The following is a 17,336-nucleotide window of genomic DNA, read 5'->3' on the forward strand; positions in this document are numbered from 1 at the left end:
TGATGGTGCCCCCCTCTCATTATGCTTGACGTTTGCCCGTGTGTTTCCCCTCGTACCGCTTTCCTCCTTCGCTCTCCGTCACTGCCACACTACTCTGACAACCCAAGAAAAGCACACCCGAGCTGTGCATGAGCACGGCCACGAAGCGCCCGCAGCTGCGCATTGCCATCGCGCTGTCTGGGGGTGTGGACAGCGCCGTCACCGCACTCTTGCTGCAGCGTTGCGTTCACACCGCACGCGACGTGGCCGCGCTTCGCTGCTTTGGAGGGCCACGCGCGGCACCGCCGCCGCTGCCTGCGCTACAAGCGGCTGTTGGCACACGCACCCCACTCCACGAGCTGCTGGACACGCTGATCGCCGCAGGCAGACGGAGCAGTGTGGCTCTGGGCGACGGCAGCACTCCTGTGCGGTATACCCCTTTTTTTATGCGCAACTGGCACGATGACAACGCAGCCTCGGGATGGTGTGTGCGAGCCCAGGCCGACTACGACGACGCGCAGCGGGTGGCAAGGGCGGTCGGCCTCCTCCCCAACGAGGGCGCGTCTCTGCCGCTGTACGACTTCTCCAGCGAATACGCCGAGCAGTGCTTTGAGCGCATGCTGGACGCCTACGCCGTTGGGCACACACTCAACGTGGACGTACTGTGCAATAGTAAAATCAAATTCGGCGCCTTGACGCGTGCACTGCGTCGCACGGAATCGATGCTCAGTGAGACGCTCCTCGCCACTGGCCACTACGCGCGCACCTGCGACCTGCCGTGCGGGGCCCACGCTGGTGGTCATGAAGGGAAGCGACCGGTGCTGCTTGTGCGGCCGTGCTCTGCTGGGCGGGACCTCAACGACCAGACCCCCTTTCTATCCCGAGTGCCGCCGTCGGCCCTGGCCAGCGCGATCTTCCCCCTCGGGCACCTCTTCAACTGCAAGGCGGACGTGCGCGCTTTGGCGAGGCACAGCTTCGGGCACAGCGGGGGCGCGGCGGCGGCGGCGGGCTCAGATGGCGAGTCGGAGCAGATGGCAGCCCACATCTATCGAAAGAGGACGAGCACAGGGATCTGCTTCGTCGGGCCGCCCCCCGCCGCCACGTGCGCTGGTGCTGCATCGTGTCGCTCGCGCTTTCCTGCCTTCCTGAACGAGTACCTCCCGCCCCCGCCACCATTGTCCTTACCGCTGGCCCGCACGAAGTTCTCCGACGCGCTAACAGGGGAAGAGCTGTTCGTCTCTGAAGACAGGGTCGAGCACTCCGTCACCGCGCCGTCGCAGCCCACCGCGAGCCGTCTGCCTCATAGTCCCCCGTTTGATGCCCTCCAGGCAGACTACCCGGGCCGCCTGCCGGCCTACGCCTTTACCCTCGGTCAGCGTGTGCGTCTCTGCCGCCGTACTACTGGCGGGCGAATCTGCGAGGCGGTATACTACGTTGCTGAGAAGATACTGGCTCCTCTGCCACCTTCCGCCTTGAGTGATGGCGAGGCAGCGCGCGTTCGTGTGCTGGAAGAAGTGCGGGTGGTTGCCCAGTGGAACAACGCGCTGTTGTACACATCTCAAGCTATCGTCGCGTCACTGTATTGGTGGTTACCACTACCTATGCTGCGTCAGCGCGCTGCAACCTCCCATGAGCACAGCGTGTATCGTCTGCGATGCCACTGCTGTACGCGGCACCACGAAGCACTGCAGCCGTCAACAGTAGAATGGAAAGCAGCAGACGAAGAACTCAGCGCAGATGAGAGGGTTCGCGTTCGGCGTGCTCGCGTGCACTTCGATGTTCCCCTTCGCGCTGTCACCGCCGGGCAGGCGCTGGTGGCGTACACATCCATCTTGGCGCTCGAAGAAGGATGGGCTAAGGGCTACGACCCCTCTCACAGCGACGCAGAGCCGTCGCCGCCTGAGGCGATGGCTGTGATCGGGTCTGGCTGGGTCGTGTCGCCTGATTCCCCGTCGGCTTGAGGTCTCTCTCCCTCTCCGCTCCTGCTGCCGCTCCCCCACCCCCACCCCTTCCCTCTCCAGCGCCCCTCAGAGCCACAGCATCAGCAGTGCGCGCCAAAATGTCTGCAGGCGGGGACTCTTCCACCCTTTCGCCCTTACTATATGGATATATATGCGTGCGCGTGTGTGTGTTTCCGCGACCCCTCTGCACGGCATATCGGGGGCCGCTTATGTCACCACCTGCGTGACGACGAGGGTCTCCCCCCTTCTGTCACCCCCTCACCACCATCTGACCCCCCCACACACACACATGCACACACTCTTCCTGCACCACTCAGCCTTCGTCGCCCTCCTCCCTCAATTTACCGCCGCACCTTCGCACACGCTAACATCAACGCATGCGCATACTTCCACGCGAGCGAACGAGCGACCGCGCCGCTGCGGTAAATGCGCCCGTACTCACCGGCCTCGCGGCACACTCCTCTCTCTCTCTTAAGCCCTTCTTGGCGCTCTCTGCCATCTTTCCCCTCCCCCTCCTCCCCCTGCCGTATTCGATTGGCTTTGGCCCATCCGGATGCCCGTCCCTTCATCGCTGGCAGCGGTGGCGCGTACAGCGCAAAAGATGCCGGTGACGGCAAGCCTGCTGCTGCTGATGTGCTTCATGTTGCTGATGAGCGCTTCCAATGATCTGACCTGCATGCACGGCATCTTCTACGAACTGTTTCCTTGGCGGTTCATCACGTACCCGCTGGCCATGACGATAGAGCAGCCCTGCCATATTGCCGTGAGCGCCGCCGTCATCCTTGCCGGGGCATCTGCCGAAACGGCCACGGGCAGCAGCGAGTACGCCGTCTTCCTGCTTTTCACGACAGTGGTCACGGGCGCGTTGGTGTTCCTCGCAGACCTCATAATTTGCACGCCTCTGCAGCTCACTGTGTTCAGCGGCAGCGACTATTACAACCGGCCGTACGGATACGTGGGGGTGTGGCCGGTTGCAGAGGTGATTGCTTTCTCTCTGTGCCGCGTGCGAGGTGTATCAGCGGCGGTGGGCCCACGGCTGCGCAACGGCCAGCTGACGCTCCACCGTGTTCCACTCGCCATCGTCTGGGTCGCCTTCGGCTGCGACATGGTGTCGCTGGTTATCGGCCGCAGTCTTGATCGCTATGATGCACACCGTGAAGGTTGGCGGGTCATGGTGGCGTGCATTTCATTGATTGTCAGCTGGCAGTACGAGCGCCGCGTCACTGGCGCTGCGAACGCCGCCTTCGCCTTTGAAGCCTTCATGTACCCGGCCGCGCTCAGGGATGGCGTGCGCTGCGCGAGCGGGTGCGTGCAGAGGCGGCTGCAAGCTTCGCCGCTGCGCTTTCTACTCGCATCTGAGGGCGGGGTCGGTGGTGGCGCGGCAACCTTGCCCGCCCCGGTGTTCTCCCGGGCCGCAGTAGGTGGGGCCTTGCCCAACAGCCCAACCACGGCGACAGCGACGACGACGGTGCTACTTCCGGGAACAACCGCAGAGGAAGCGGAGAGGCACCGCCTAATCGCACGAGAGGCCCTCGCCCGCCGGCTTCAGCAGCAGCAGCAAAGCCCATCTGTGTCACCCGCTGTGGAGGAGGCGGAGTTGGCAGCGAAGACAGTGTAGCGCCTGTGATCACACAGCGGCGATGTGGGGCACCTCACACACACGCCGGTCCTTCCCCCTCCCCCCCTCCACCCTCGTTTGGGTTGGGGCGACGCAGGGCGTGTGCCGTTGGCTAACACCAACGTGGATTCGCGTAAAGCGGCTGTGTGTCTCCCCGTCTGTGTGAAGGAAAGCAGAAATCGGCGGGGGAGGGAGCGGTGCCACACGCCCCATTGGCCGTCCTCCCGCCCATGTCCCTCTCCTTGGAGGCTTTGCACTCTCGCCGGCCGCCTCGCTCCTCCACCCTTTTCGATCAGGGTGGCGGAGTCGCGGTGCCGAGTTCCCTCTCCACCCCCTGAGGCACACAGGCACACACACACACACGCCCATCCCCCTCCCCCCGTATGTGTGCTCTGCCTGCGAGCCAAATGTGTATGCCTTCTGCCGTCATCCCCAACGTGAAGAGGTGATGGTGGCGGTAGCGATGGGTCGTTGAATATACACGCCAACCGCCTTTCCCCTTTCTTCCTCACGCAAACGCCCACACACGCGCACACACACACTGTGCGTGTGCCGTTGCACGAGTTGTTGGAGTGTGCACGCGTGCCTCCCTCGTCAGCATTTAGACGTGTGCGTTAACGCTGCTGCGATAGAGAACCAAAAGCACCGTTTCATTAACTTCTGTGCATTGCCTCGGCGCCAAGCGGGCAAGACGTAGGGCGGTACCCCTGCTGCCCCCCCTCCCCTCTCCGTCCGCTCTGTAGACCTGTAATCGTAGAGAGCCGATTATGAAGTGGAACTGGGGTGCTGTGCGGCAGCAGACGGTGGAGCTGCTGTTTGGGGCGACCGCCGAGCAGCGGTACCAGCAGTCGAGGCGCCGAGATCGGCAGCAGGCACACAAGGCCTTCATGATGTCCGCCAGTGACTCTAAGGTGCGGCACCGCGATCACGGATACGCCGCCGTTTGCGAGCACTTCCAGCGCATCCCACACATGTTCCTCGACATGGAGCTCTACTTCGCCATTACCGGCGTGGGTCTCTTTGACCATCTCATCGGGCTGCTGCTGCTTCCACTGAAGGTGGTCACACTGTGGCGACGGTGCGAACTGCGTGACATGATCGCACTGCTCGTGCTGAGCGTGACACTGGGTAGCTACTGCGTGGCGGGCCTGGCAACGGCCCAGCTGTACTCCTACCTCTACCATGCGGTGCGGCGCACGTCGTTCATCACCGTCGTCATGATCTTTAGCATTCTCGATGTGGCGGACAAGATCTTGTCGTCCTTTTCGCAGGACTCGCTCGAGGTATTCTACGCCGCCCTTGACGAGCACGCCTACTACGGCGCTTGCCGCCGCCAGACCATGTCAGCTGCAGCAGACATGCCTACGAAGAGAGCAGCTGCTAGGAGCCGGTCAGTCGATTTAGATGACGTCCACACCGGCACCGCCCGCCAGCATACGCCTCCGTCACGGTGGACCCTCGCCGGTAGCCTAGTCGCCGCCTGCATCAGCACCTCCTGCCACTCCCTCTCCCTATTGCTGCACGTTGTCACGCTGAACGTCACGATAAATGCGGAGGGTAACTCCCTTATGGCGCTGCTCGTCGGCAACAACTTCACGGAGCTTAAGAGCTTTGTCTTCAAGAAAAATACGCCGGAGTCTCTCCACAGCGTGTGCGCCCTCGACGCGCTGGAGCGCATGCAGTACATCGTCTTCTTCCTGGTGATGCTGCTGCACCACGTGCATGAGCGCTTCAGCGACTTCGCCTTCGCAGACGTCTTCGTCATCCTCTGCGTTGAGGTGGCCATCGACTTTGTAAAGCACCTTTTCCTCTTCCGCTTCAACGGCATCCCGCCCTCGGCCTTCCGTGCCTACTCGCAGCTGGCATTGCTGGACTTGAGCTGCGAGAAGGTACTATGGCGGCTGCCGCCGCCGTTGGAGGTGGTGGTGGTGAGCGGATCCGACGGCGGTACCGCAGCGCGCGTGGAAGAAGCGGCCGAACTGCTCACCCCTGCCTTCGGCTTTGCCCCCAAGAACGTCAAGCGTGCTGGCCTCGACGCCATCGCGTATGCGGGGCTGCTGCTCTGGAGCCTTGGGCGAGCGGCGGGCTACCTCCTGATGCAAGCACCTCTGGTATGCGTCTTGGTCGTGCTGATCCTCGCCCTAATAAAGTGCATGCTGTCCAGCATTGTGTACGGTGCGTGCGCGCGCTTCACTCTCCGAACATTGTTGTTGGCCCCGCCGCCGTCATCCTCCAACGCTGAGCCAACACCTCGCAACGGCGGCAGCGGCAGTGAAAGTGGGCCCATCCAGCGAAGCAGCGCGTCTCGGATGCACTCGCTTGTCACTTCGTGGGGTGTCCACGTGGGTGTATCGCCGATCAGCACGCCGCGCGAGACGCCCATCAGCGGTTGCGGCCACTCTCAGGCCACTGCGGGGCCAACCCTCTCTGCGAACGGCAAGAGCGGCCCAGCGGGGGTGGGAACGCTAGTACGACTGACGCCGCTTCTAATAGCTTTGCTGAAGGCAGATCGCTTTGACGTGCAGGCTGGAAAGGCGAAGCGCATTTACTGATGCTCAGGCCGCCGCTGCCGTGCGGTGCGGTCGGGTGGTCGCGCACGCCCCCCCCTCAACAGCGAAAAAAAAAGACGAAAAAGGGACGTCAAGTCCCAGCGAAACAGAAACGGCGAGTGCTGTAGCGCAGCGGAGGCATGCGGCTAACCTTGCTTTCCCCCCTCCCCTTCCCTCCCCCGTTCTCTGCGACACGTCACCCCACTGCGATTGTCTGAAGAAGGCACGCGAGCCAGCAGAAGGCCCCACGGCAGAGAGACCCATCCGGCGTACCGTCGTGAAGGACTGCCTGCGATTGGGTGTGCAATGGCGGCGCCACCGCAGCTCCCTGCCCTCCGGCGACTTGGGGCATCTGTGGATCTGTGGCCGTTGCCGTTGCCAACTGCAGCTCGAGTACGGCGTGGCCCACCTACGCAACGGGAGGGTACATGTGCGTGGAGGGGTACGGGAGATGCCGCGGTCGCGGACGCCGTGGCTACTAGCACGATGGCACGAGCACTGCAAGCAGCACCCGGGCAGCCTCCCTGGCTCGGTGCCGCGGGATAGCGCCATCGAGGAGCGGTCGGCTCATGCTGGCGCGTCGCTGGAAGAGCTCTTGGCGAGCACCGTGCAGTACATCGAAGGCCGGCTCATGCAAAGTTCAGAGAGGTGCAGGTACTGGCCACGCTGAGCATTCCATGCCTCTGTATTGAGTGGTGCGATGCGCGAGCTTCTGAATCCGTGTTGAGGCCTATATTTACTGTGACGTGCCAAGCCTTGCCTGTCCCTTCGAGGCCTCACGCCCTCGCTGTCGGCCGAAACTGCGACGAGCCAACAGGCTGTGAGCAGTCATGCGAGTGGGTTGGAGAAAGGCACGTCGTAGCAGCCCTGCCTTTCTCCCCCCACCCCACCCCTTTCCGCATCTCCCTGTACACTGCCCCCAATCTGCACCGTTCCACCGGCCATCATGCCCCTGACAACCCCTCTCACCCGCCTCCCTCAACACTCCATGATGTCACCGCCGCCTCTGCCTTGCAGTGCTCTGTGTGTCTTCAATGTCGCCCCTGTTCAGCCACTAGACGCCGAACCCCATGTCTCTGTGCACCAGCACACAACGAAGGCGGCATTGCCGTTGTCATCCGCTGGGCAGCACCGCGCGCCCCTCCTCATCAGTCATCTGCTTCCTTCCTCTGTGACATTTCTATCTGTACTCGTCATCACGGGCCCGCAGCTCCCGGGGTGCAGGGGATGGCATCCCCCTCCGTTCGCGGGGGCTTGACCCCGTGCAGAGTCGGGCACTCAGGCCTGCACCCTCTACGAGTGTTGGCGGCTGTCCCCACCACCCCTGTATGGCTCGCCGGACTTGGGCGGGAGTGCCTTTTGTGCCTGCCCCACTGGGCGGGCCCCTCCCAGTGTTCGTGCTAACGCCATGCCCCTTCGCCGGGCGGCCACTCTTCATGGCCGCAGCAGTTCTGTATCCGCTGCTGCCCGGTTGGTCGTCTATTCACTCGCTACAACCTGCACAAGGTGAACGGCACGCGCGGCAACATGCTCGGTGACTTCATCTGCATTGGGTGCCGCGCGTCATGCGTATACCGCTGCCAAGAGCTCCGCAGCGTGAGCCCGGATGGGTGGCGCATGATACTGCTGTTTACGGTCCCCGGTATCCTCGTACCGGGTTGCCGTTTCCTAAACGGAGGTCAGGGGCACGTACCTGCGAGAGCTCCAAAGGCATCCACTCCGCGATGATACAGGGCCACCAAAGCTGCAGCGAGGGGGGAGGCGGCGGATGCCACGCAGACCGCACGTTCTCATCTGGAAGCACGCAGGTTCGTGGCATGTCTTCACACCGGCGCCGCCGCCTTCTCTGCGCGACCGCATCACCCCTTTCTCTTCGTAGTGTTGTGTGGCTCGCACGGGGGGGGAGAGGTGTCGCTGTGTGCGGCGCCGCACCCTCAGCGACCGAGTGCTCTTTGCTTGGTTTCTTTTACCGCCTGCGGCTGTGCACTTCTCTCTCCGCTCTTGCCACATCTCAACGTCCTTCTGTGAGCGCACCGGGGGCCATCGCCACCCGCAACTCCGCCAAGTCGTCCCCCTGGCGCCAATCGTGCAGCACGCACTCAAGGAAGGGATAGGAGGAGGCGGTTGGGCACATGGCCGGACTCCGCCGCCCGGGGGCTCTCCCTCGTTTCATCCTTCCTCTGTCGCTTCGTCCGTCCAGCATCGTGCACGCCTGCATGTCCGCCGCTGCGCTCCCTTCCCTCTCCCGCCGTTGCGCTGCGAGGGAGCCGCGGGCATGCGCACGCGCAACTGCCGGCGTCCCCCCTCGCCGCGCCATCAGCCCCCCCCCTTTGCCAGCAGGGGCCCCCCTCTTCGCGCGGGTTCGCCGGCCGTGCCCCCTCCCCACCCCGCCCGGGCCCCGGCGCCTCCTGCTGGTGGCAAAAGCGGGCGCCGCCCCGGTCGCCTGGCGGGGCGGGCCAGGGGGCGCTGCCCCTCGGCCAAGGGGGAAGGACGGCCGCGGGCCCTTGGCACGGGGCCGGAAACCGCGCTAGCGAGGAACGTTTGGGGAAAAGATGGGGGTGATGACGCTTTCTCCAGGCTCGCCCTCCGCCATACGACCGCAACGGCACACCACCCCGGCCGTCGCACACGGCTGTGAAGCCCTGCGCGGACCCCGTCATCTGAGTATGACCTCAGACACAAACGCGGCCTACGTCCGGCGTTGCCGGGCACCACGTGATGCGTCCCCCTCGGGAAGGGGGTGGCTCAGGCTGGACACACTCGCGCGCATAGGCCCCCATCGGGCAGTGCGAGGGGCCGAGTGAGGCACGCACGACTCGCGCTGGCATGTAGCGTATCATAGGACGAGTGCAAACACGTTCACTGCCATAGGCCGCTCCGACGTAGCGCTGTCCGAGGGCCTGGTCGCTGACGTTCGCGACGATAAGTCGCCTCTGGTCTCCCCAGCGGCGCGAGCGCATCACACGGCCACACGCCAGAGGGGGACTCGGTATGGGCAGGGGGGAAGGGGGAGCTGCCGCGGGTCTCCACCTCCCTCTCCCACCCCAACAGAAAGAGTGTGTGCGTGCCCCTGGTCCGCCTCCCCTCCCCCCTCCGTCACCGCGGGGGAGGGGAGGCGGACACATATGCGGGGAAATAGGGAAAACAAGCGCGCAATAGCGGAGTGACGGGCAGCTGCGGCCTGCGCTCCGCGTCGGGGGGGAGCGACTTGCCCGAGACCCGCCTTTGGCCCTCTCACTCTCTCGTCTCGCCTAATCCACCGGCACAACGCCTTTCGCGGTGTAGTGCATGCGGTCTGGTAAGACGATCTCGACGTCCACGGCGCCATCTTTTTTCGCCTTGCGCTTGAGCTTCTTTGCCGCGGCGCGCTGTGCCCGAATGAGCTCTTTCATTCGCTGCCGCTCCGCCTCGCGCTTCTCACGGGCGACGACGCGTTCCTCCGCGGTCTTCAGCTGCTCCTCCAGCGACACACGCGGCCGCGCCCGCGCGTTGCTCGCCTGGCGGCCGCTGTACGTGGATGACAGACTGCCCTGCCTCACCTCAATGCCACCGGCAGGGTTCGAAGCAAGACGAGTATACGACTCTTGCCTTGCTAAGGGCAAGACCGCGGCACCTTGGCGCGCTTCTGCTGTGGCCACGCCACGCCGCTGCGTTCGCTGATGCTGCTGCTGTTGTGCAGCGGACGGCGGGGGTGGAGCGGGGATATCTTCTGCCTGGTAGCGACGGCGCGGTGGTGTCAGGACAAGCACGCTGGGGGACTGCACCACACCCATGAACTTCTTCGGAGGGCTGCGGCGGCGTGGCGCCGGCAAGCCCTTGCCGGCTGCAAGTACCGCTAAAGCCGACTCGCGCTGTTGCCCATCTTCAAGTCGCCGTGCATCGTACGTCTGCAGTACCTTGTTGTCATCCCGGCGATGCTGGTGGAGGTAGTTCTCCATGGCGCGAAGGTCACGCATCCGCTGGTCGAACCACTGGTCTGGCGGTGCGGCGTCGGTGGGGCGAGCAGCGAGCTTCGGTGGGAGCGCTGACGCTAGCTTCAGCTGCGCTTTGTTGGGGTCCCGCGCCTCCCCCGTTGGGGACTCCCTCGGGACGCGCAGTGGGTTCTCGCAGTTGTCCGCCGCAGGCACAGCACGATTCGCTAGGCGCGCTGGCGGCATCGCCTTCGTCACCACCTTCGTCGACCCATAGCTTCCGCGCGAGGGTGGGAGCAGCTCCGCAGAGCCTGTGCGGGCAGCTGCGGTAGTGGCAGAAGTACGCTGAGTGGCCAGCGACTCAGTACTGGGCTGCTGCTGCACTACCTTCAGTGCCTCCTTGGGCGTTGTGGTCGGCGTCGAGACTCTCGGGACCCGCTGCCGTAGCGGCAGCAAACCTGCCTTGTGCGCCGCAGTGTTCCGGCGCTTTGGCGCCGGCTTCTGCCTCTGCGCCGGCGTGCGGCAGAAGCCGGAGGTGGAAATGTGCAGCAGCAGCTGCTTCGGCGTGCGCGGCCGTGTATCCACGGGTACCGCCTTGAGTTGCTCCCCCTCCTCCACCACGGGCGCCTCCTCCCTCACTGTAGGTCCTGGCAGTACTGCCGCTATCGCAGGCACCGGCGGCGGCTGCTTTGCCGCAGGAATCGCCACCACAGGAGGCGGCGACGGCGGCAGGGGGGTAGGGGGTTCTAATAAGGCCGACGCAGACGACGAGCCAGGGCGGCGCTTCACAACAGCCACGTGTGGCGTCGACTCGGGTGTAGCTGCAGTGGCGGTGGCGGTGGGGCCGTGTGGCGTGGGATCCTCGCCGGCCTTCGCTTCCGCTGCGACGACCAGCAGCGGGTCGCCTACGATGCTGTCGGGCGGTGGCGTTACTGCATTCAGCGTGGTCGGCAGCGGGGAGATCTCCGCCCGCCTGGCATCCTCGATGGGGGGTGGCGTGGTGTTGGGGGGAGAGCATGAGGAGGGCGAGGTGTAAGGCTGCGGTGACGGCAGCGGTGGGTGCTCTCGCGGCAGGTGCGCAGCCGCCTCCGGTGGCAATGTCGCTCGGGGAGGAGAGAGCGCCGCGGAGGCCTTGGGTAGAGCCGCTGGAGAGCGCATCGGAGTCGGTGACACACGGCGGAGCTTCTCAGCGCAGTTAAGGGCGGCTCGCGCCACATCAAGCGCCTTCTTGGCGGTCACACGCTGCGCGGGGTCTAGCACGAGCATGGATTCAATGATCGACTTCACCTCCGTCGCCACGTGCGACGGAAGCGGCCTGATGTGGCCCAGCGTGATCTGCTGTACCAGGTGCGCGAAGCTGGGCGCCAAGAACGGCTTGCGCAGCGTCGCCATCTCGTAGAACACGCAGCCCATCGACCACACGTCGGCGGCGTAGCTGTAACTGGTGCCCAGCAGCACCTCTGGCGAGATCCACATCGGCGAGCCGACGAAGGTGGAGGTGACGTTGGAGGTGCAGAGAGTCTTGGCAGAGCCGAAGTCGCCGAGAAAGAGCGCCTTCGTGTCCTCCGAGACGAGGATGTTGCCTGGCTTAACGTCGCGGTGGATGACGTGGTGTTCGTGGCAATACGCAAGCGCCTCCAGCAGCTGCACGAACCACAGCAGCAGTGTGTGGGTCGTCGGTGTCTTGTGACGCAGGGCGAGGTAGCGGAACAGCCCGTCGAGGTCGCCGCCAGGCTGGTACGACATGACGACGTAAAGGCTGCCACTGTACACAAACGACTCGAGAAAGCGAACAATATGCGGGTGGCGCAGCCGCAGCGACGCGTTCAGCTCCTCGATCCCCTGAGTGCCCTCCGCTAACCGCTTGATGACGACAAGCCGGCCCGGCTGCTGCCGGTCGCGCGCCAGAAAGGCGCCGTTCGTGCCACCGAGGTCCTTGAGCTTGATGTAGTGTTCCATGCCCATCTTGCTGGTAGCGCTTGCGATGGGCGTCAGGGGGGTGAGGGGGAGGGGGAGGGGCGCTGACAGGCGGCGACAATGAAAGAGAGAGAGCGAGCGAGTCGTGAAAGGGCTTCAGTGCAGAGGAGCGAGCACACAAAGTGTAGCACCAATGACGACACGGCCAGCGAAAGTGAGTGTGAGCAGTGCCGACGGCAACAACGATTCGACGGCGGTGGGTATCACTGAAGTAAAGCAATGGTAGAAAGGGCGGCGGGAAAGGGGAGAGTGTGTGTGTGTGTGGCACTGCGACCTCATCCGTGAGCCAACCATGCGCATATCGCCATCGACCCCCCATCCCCAAGAAGGTGGGGTCGCATGTGTGCGATCGCACCGCTAGCATTGAGGCCCTGCCGGCAAGAATTGATTAGTTGCCTCACGCAGGGGGAGCAGGTGATCGTCATTTCTGTGTGTCCGGTGCAGAAGAGAGCGGCTGTGTCGCCAGTCCGTCCAACTGTCTGCCTCACCCTGTTGGTCGCCAGTCGTACCCCTCCCCTTTTTTCACGCTCCGTTTGCCCTATCGCGGGTGCGTCGAGGGTACAGTGCGGCACTGAGATCGTCGCGGTGCGGCTGAATGCCGAAGCGCTCTCTGCTGGAGACATCCAGTGAGCCGCAGCGCTCCCAAGGAGAGGAGGCGCTCGCGTAATGCCAATCCTATGGCCCGTTCCGTGCGGCGGAACCACTCAGATGCAGGAGGGACATCGCCGCCTGCCCTACACGGCCGGTTACCTCAAGCGGGCCCTCACAAGTCGTACTGTAGTGCGACCGCACCGCACGTTACTGCGCGACGGAGTAGAAGCTGTGCCTCACGCTGGTGCAGCTTACGCGTTGGCATTTCCCCGGCGTCGCACAGCGTCTGATGTCATCTGCACACGCCACACCGACTCAGCGAGTCAGGCGCAGCTCATGGAGTACGAGGAATTGTCAGCGACGACCCCCCCGTTTCGCTACCCCATCCACAACGACAGCAGTGCCCGCCGGCGGCTCTCCGTCGCTGCGCTATTCGCTGCTGCGAGTGCGGCTGGTGATAGCCAGTGGGTACACTCAGTACGTATCGCAGATTTCCAAAGCACGCACCGCCGCTGCAGCCATGTCAGCGCGGGCGCTCGAGGTTGCACTTGCTGCTGCTACAGCAGCGCCGGAAACGGGTGTCATGGAGCCGCTGCCAGTGATGGCGGCAGAGCGAGGGGGAGGGGGAAGATCTGAAGACGGTATACTATGAGCGTTAGGGTGCTGCGACAGCGACGCGCTGCCACTACCGTTTACCCAAGGCGCTGTACTGACTCCAACGAAGTGCCGATGCACCCCGTCCGCGTGGCGCTGACAAGGATGCATACGCGCCCGCTCCTCTCCGCCACCCTCCGCTCCGGCAGAGAAACGGTGGGCGGAAGACACGCACATGCACTCGGGTGTAAGAACGGGGGGGCAGCGAGTGGAGGTTGGCAAGAGTGAGGACGGAGGTGCATCTGGACAGCGGCCATCACACAGGTATACGGGCGTGCTTGTATGCCGCGAGAGAAGAGAGGACGCCGCAATAAGTCTGTGCAGAAGCGCTTCACGAAACGCAGAGAGCAGTGGTGCACATGTATGATCGCTCTTCATGAATCGTGTGTGCATAGGTGAGCAAATAGACGGAGAGAGGGGAAGGCACAGCTGCCGAGTCCGCCTCTGCTCTCCTCTGGCGGCGAGACTACAGGGGGGGAGGGGGAGTGGAAGAGGGAGGCAGTCACGCCCGCAGATCAGTTGCTCCGCCTACCCTCTCACTTCGACTTCTCGAACATGCCCTCCAGTCGGCGATCGAGCACCGCCAGCTCCTCGATCGACGGCAGCGCCGCCCACTGCCGCCGGTCTGGCACGAGACGGCGAACCACCGCGGCATCCCGCTGCAACAGCGCGCAGGTACGGAAGTAAGCGTACACCGCCCGCAGCGTGGCAGCGTCAAAGACGCCAGTGAGCGCGGCGGACAGGCGATTGCGGCGCTCGACGTAGGGGCGCCACCGCTTCAGTTCCGTCCCAGTGATCGGTGATGATGAGCGGCCGCCAATTGTCGAGGCTAACATCAGGGGCGCGGCTGGATCAGCGAAGCGCGCCGCCGCCAAAGACGAAGAAGCGCCCCGGTTGATGGCGGATACCGAGCTTCCCTTCGGCCCTCTCGGAAGGAGTCGAGCACGAAGGTGCGCCTCTTGGTGTGCCGCCGCCTGAGCCAGCGCGGCGGCCTCCCGCAGCTCGCGGATGCGCGGCGGCAGCGGACGGCCTATCGGCAGCGGCGCCGAGTGTGCGACATCGGCCACCTTTTCATCATTGTGGGCGTTGAGCTGCAGCTGCTCACGCCCGCCACGCTGCTGATCAATCTGCTGCACCATGCGCGCGTACACGTCTTCGGGTGATATGCTGGGTCTGGCACCGGTGGACGTGCTGTCAGGCCCCTCCGCGCTGTCCTCAGTCGCTGCGGCCACCTCGAGCACGTGTAGGACGTGCGGCATGCTTCGAAGGAGAGCGGAGCCGTGTCGCTCATGCAGCACCTCTATGTCGGTGAGCACGCATTGGTGCCGCATGGACTGCTGCACGCGCTGGCGCATCTGCTCGACAGCCTGCGCGATCTCGTCGAGGGTCGCAAAGCGCATTTCAGCGACGTTGGAATAGACCCGAAAGAAGAGCGCGTCCTCGTCGAGAGAGCCCCGTCGACCTGTCGTATACTCGCACGGCAGCGGCGGTGTGGAGAGGCTCGCCCGCCGCGACCCGAGTGGCGTCGCCATTCGAGCCGCGGCGGCGCCATCGAAGGCCAGCGATGCCACTTTAGTAGTCAGCTTACGCTCGGGCTCAGTCCTGCCCTTGCGATGCCCCCACTTGCCACCCCGCCGACACGCGACGGCATCACCTTTCCGTCTCTGCTGGTGGCGGCGCTGCACAGCAGCCGCACTCATCATTGGGGAGTCCTCGCAGCGCGCCACACCAGCCGGCGGCCGCGCCGAATCAAGGCGAGCGCCACCGTGGCCGAAGTTGTGTCCAGTGATTGCTAAGTCCCCAACTTGGCCCGGACGCGGCGGCGGCGACTCCGACAGGCAACGTGACGGCCTCGGAGGACGGCCGGGCGGCGCCTTGCCCGCTGCCGCTTCAGCGCCGGACGGCGCTGCCTTTCCCACGGGGGCAACGGCGGCCAGCTCTGGTGCGACGTCGTAAACCAAGGAGGGACGCATGCTGTCTGACGGCGCCATGCCCATCATGCCCTCCCTGGAGGAGGTGCTCTGCAGGTCGCCGCCGCCGTGGCCGCTGGCAGCGCTGGTGAGGCGGCCTCCGGTCGCCCCGTAAAAAAATGTTCCGTCGTGGACGCCGCCGCCGCCACCGACGCCGAAGGAAGAGACGCTGCCGAGCAGACCGGAGGGCTGCGCTGTTGAAAGGGTCGCCCGCGCTGCCTCGAGAGCGCGCCGCTCCACACTTTCGCGCTCCTCAGCTGGAGTGCACGCGGGGCTCAGCATCTGACGTTTTATTTCGGTGTAGTGCAGCGACTTGCCGCGCGGGTCGCCGGGGTGGAGTGCATTCCAAGCTTCGATGTTCGCCTGCCACGCCTCCAGCTGTCGTATAAGTGCCGACTCGCCAGGTGAGCCGGGGACGTCGAGAGGGGTGCGCAGGCTGCGCCACAGGTCTACGTAGGCACGCACGCACGGCACCGTCAGCACCTCCTCGCACGAGGGGCGCTGGCTGGCATCAAGGCAGAGCATGCGGTTGATCAAGTCCGCGATTGGACGGGGGTAGTGCGCAGGGAGCGGCTCGCGCTGTCCTCGCAAGACACGCATCACCAATGGAGCAAGGTCACGCGACTCGAAGGGGTGACGGAGGGCCAGCAGCTCGTATAGGACGCAGCCGAGTGACCAGACGTCTGATTGGGGGCTCGCAGCCCCTCCCTGTAGCACCTCTGGCGCCATGTAGAGTGGCGTGCCCTTCATCGCCGCCTCCATGGCACCGATGCCGTCCACGCCGCCGTGCAGCCGCCTCTGCTGCGAGCCTCGCGAGTACGATGAGGCCGCATTGCTGCTCGCGCTGAGCTGCTGCATCCGCAATAGCGGCTCATACGGGCTCAAGCTGGGTGACTCGAGAGGCGACTCAGCGCCCCACTGGCCAGACGACCATGCGGCCTGGTGAAGCAGCGGGACGGAAACGGCTGCCCCAGCCCCTGCTCCGCCAGAGGTGGCTGGATGGAAACCACCAGACACCCTAAGCGACGGCGTTGTGTCGTCACCATTGTTGTTACGTGCCGGCGACGGCGAGCCGCCAGCCACCGCAGGCGCCATCGCGGGCGCGGATGCGATGGACGTGCCGCTGCTTTCGTGGGCGCCGCCCATCGTTATCGCTGCGGCCCACGTGTGGCTGGCAAGGCTCGTGCCAAGCCTCTCTGAGATGCCGAAATCGCCTAGCACGACGGACATGTCCTTGGAGCGCACAAACACGTTGTGGATCTTGATGTCGCGGTGGACGACGTTGTGGGCGTGCAGGTACTGCGCCCCGAGCACAAGCTGCACGAACCACAGCATAACCTGATCGAAGTCGAAGTACAAGTCCAGCTCGCGCTGCGCCGCCATGCGGGTGTCCATGTCGCCACCGTCGTAGTAGTCCATGACCAGGCACAAATCGTGCTTGTTAAACAGAAAGGCATCCCGTTGCGACACCACACAAGGGTGATGCAGGCCTCGCATGACGACGATCTCCTGCGCGGCGTCACGCCGCTGTGACTCGGTCAAGCCGAGTAGCGGGATGCGCTTCATGACGAAGACTTGATGATCTGTCACTCGGCGAACTTTGAAGACGATGCCGAAGGAGCCGGTCGCCATCTTCTCCAGTATCTCGTACTCGGAGGTCGCCATGGCGTCGCTGCCGTCGGGGGCGGGCTGCTTCAACCGTTGACACTGTAAACACGGCGGAAGCGGCGCCCTGCCGGGGGAAAGTGAAGCGCAATGTGCGACAAGTGTATGCGTGCACCACTGCGGCTGAGAAAAGATCTGCATGGGGGGAAGATACACAGCGGCCTCTCCTCCAATCGGTGTGTCCCCCTCCCCCTCCTGCGCGCCCACACAGGATCAGCGAGCGCGGCAATGACGCTGACGCTGAAAGGAACGCCACCACTGACCTGACGCGGACTACCCTCTCAACTGTTCTCACGCACGAGGGTACAGAGGCACCGATTCCTCCCTGTTTCCTCGCTGAGCTCCGTATATATGTCCGTGAGCCAAGCTCACGCCCCGTCACGTTACTCAAAGCGAGCGAAGCCGGGAGGAGGCGAAGGCGGCGGAGGATGAGCGGCAGCGGGCGGATGCTGCGCTGCTGT

General features: G+C 64.4%; 5 protein-coding genes across 5 annotated transcripts; 3 read left to right on the forward strand and 2 right to left on the reverse strand.

Annotated features, from left to right (window-relative positions):
- Positions 1 to 128: 128 nt before the first annotated feature.
- LSCM1_07269 (uncharacterized protein) lies at positions 129 to 1,940 on the forward strand (the record flags this gene model as incomplete). Its single annotated transcript, XM_067324649.1, has 1 exon — positions 129 to 1,940. One exon carries the CDS (start codon positions 129 to 131, stop codon positions 1,938 to 1,940), a length of 1,812 nt encoding a protein of 603 aa, XP_067181006.1.
- Positions 1,941 to 2,493: 553 nt separating this feature from the next.
- Positions 2,494 to 3,558, forward strand: LSCM1_07270 (uncharacterized protein; the record flags this gene model as incomplete). The annotated part of the gene is made up of 1 exon (XM_067324650.1): positions 2,494 to 3,558. The coding sequence occupies one exon, from the start codon at positions 2,494 to 2,496 to the stop codon at positions 3,556 to 3,558; it is 1,065 nt and encodes a 354-aa protein (XP_067181007.1).
- Positions 3,559 to 4,325: 767 nt separating this feature from the next.
- Positions 4,326 to 6,110, forward strand: LSCM1_07271 (uncharacterized protein; the record flags this gene model as incomplete). The annotated part of the gene is made up of 1 exon (XM_067324651.1): positions 4,326 to 6,110. The coding sequence occupies one exon, from the start codon at positions 4,326 to 4,328 to the stop codon at positions 6,108 to 6,110; it is 1,785 nt and encodes a 594-aa protein (XP_067181008.1).
- A 3,248-nt stretch (positions 6,111 to 9,358) lies between these two features.
- LSCM1_07272 (uncharacterized protein) lies at positions 9,359 to 11,983 on the reverse strand (the record flags this gene model as incomplete). Its single annotated transcript, XM_067324652.1, has 1 exon — positions 9,359 to 11,983. One exon carries the CDS (start codon positions 11,981 to 11,983, stop codon positions 9,359 to 9,361), a length of 2,625 nt encoding a protein of 874 aa, XP_067181009.1.
- A 1,793-nt stretch (positions 11,984 to 13,776) lies between these two features.
- LSCM1_07273 (uncharacterized protein) lies at positions 13,777 to 16,875 on the reverse strand (the record flags this gene model as incomplete). Its single annotated transcript, XM_067324653.1, has 1 exon — positions 13,777 to 16,875. The coding sequence occupies one exon, from the start codon at positions 16,873 to 16,875 to the stop codon at positions 13,777 to 13,779; it is 3,099 nt and encodes a 1,032-aa protein (XP_067181010.1).
- Between the last annotated feature and the right edge of the window lie 461 nt (positions 16,876 to 17,336).

Source organism: Leishmania martiniquensis, chromosome 7, assembly GCF_017916325.1.
Source record: "Leishmania martiniquensis isolate LSCM1 chromosome 7, whole genome shotgun sequence".
NCBI lineage: Eukaryota > Euglenozoa > Kinetoplastea > Trypanosomatida > Trypanosomatidae > Leishmania > Leishmania martiniquensis.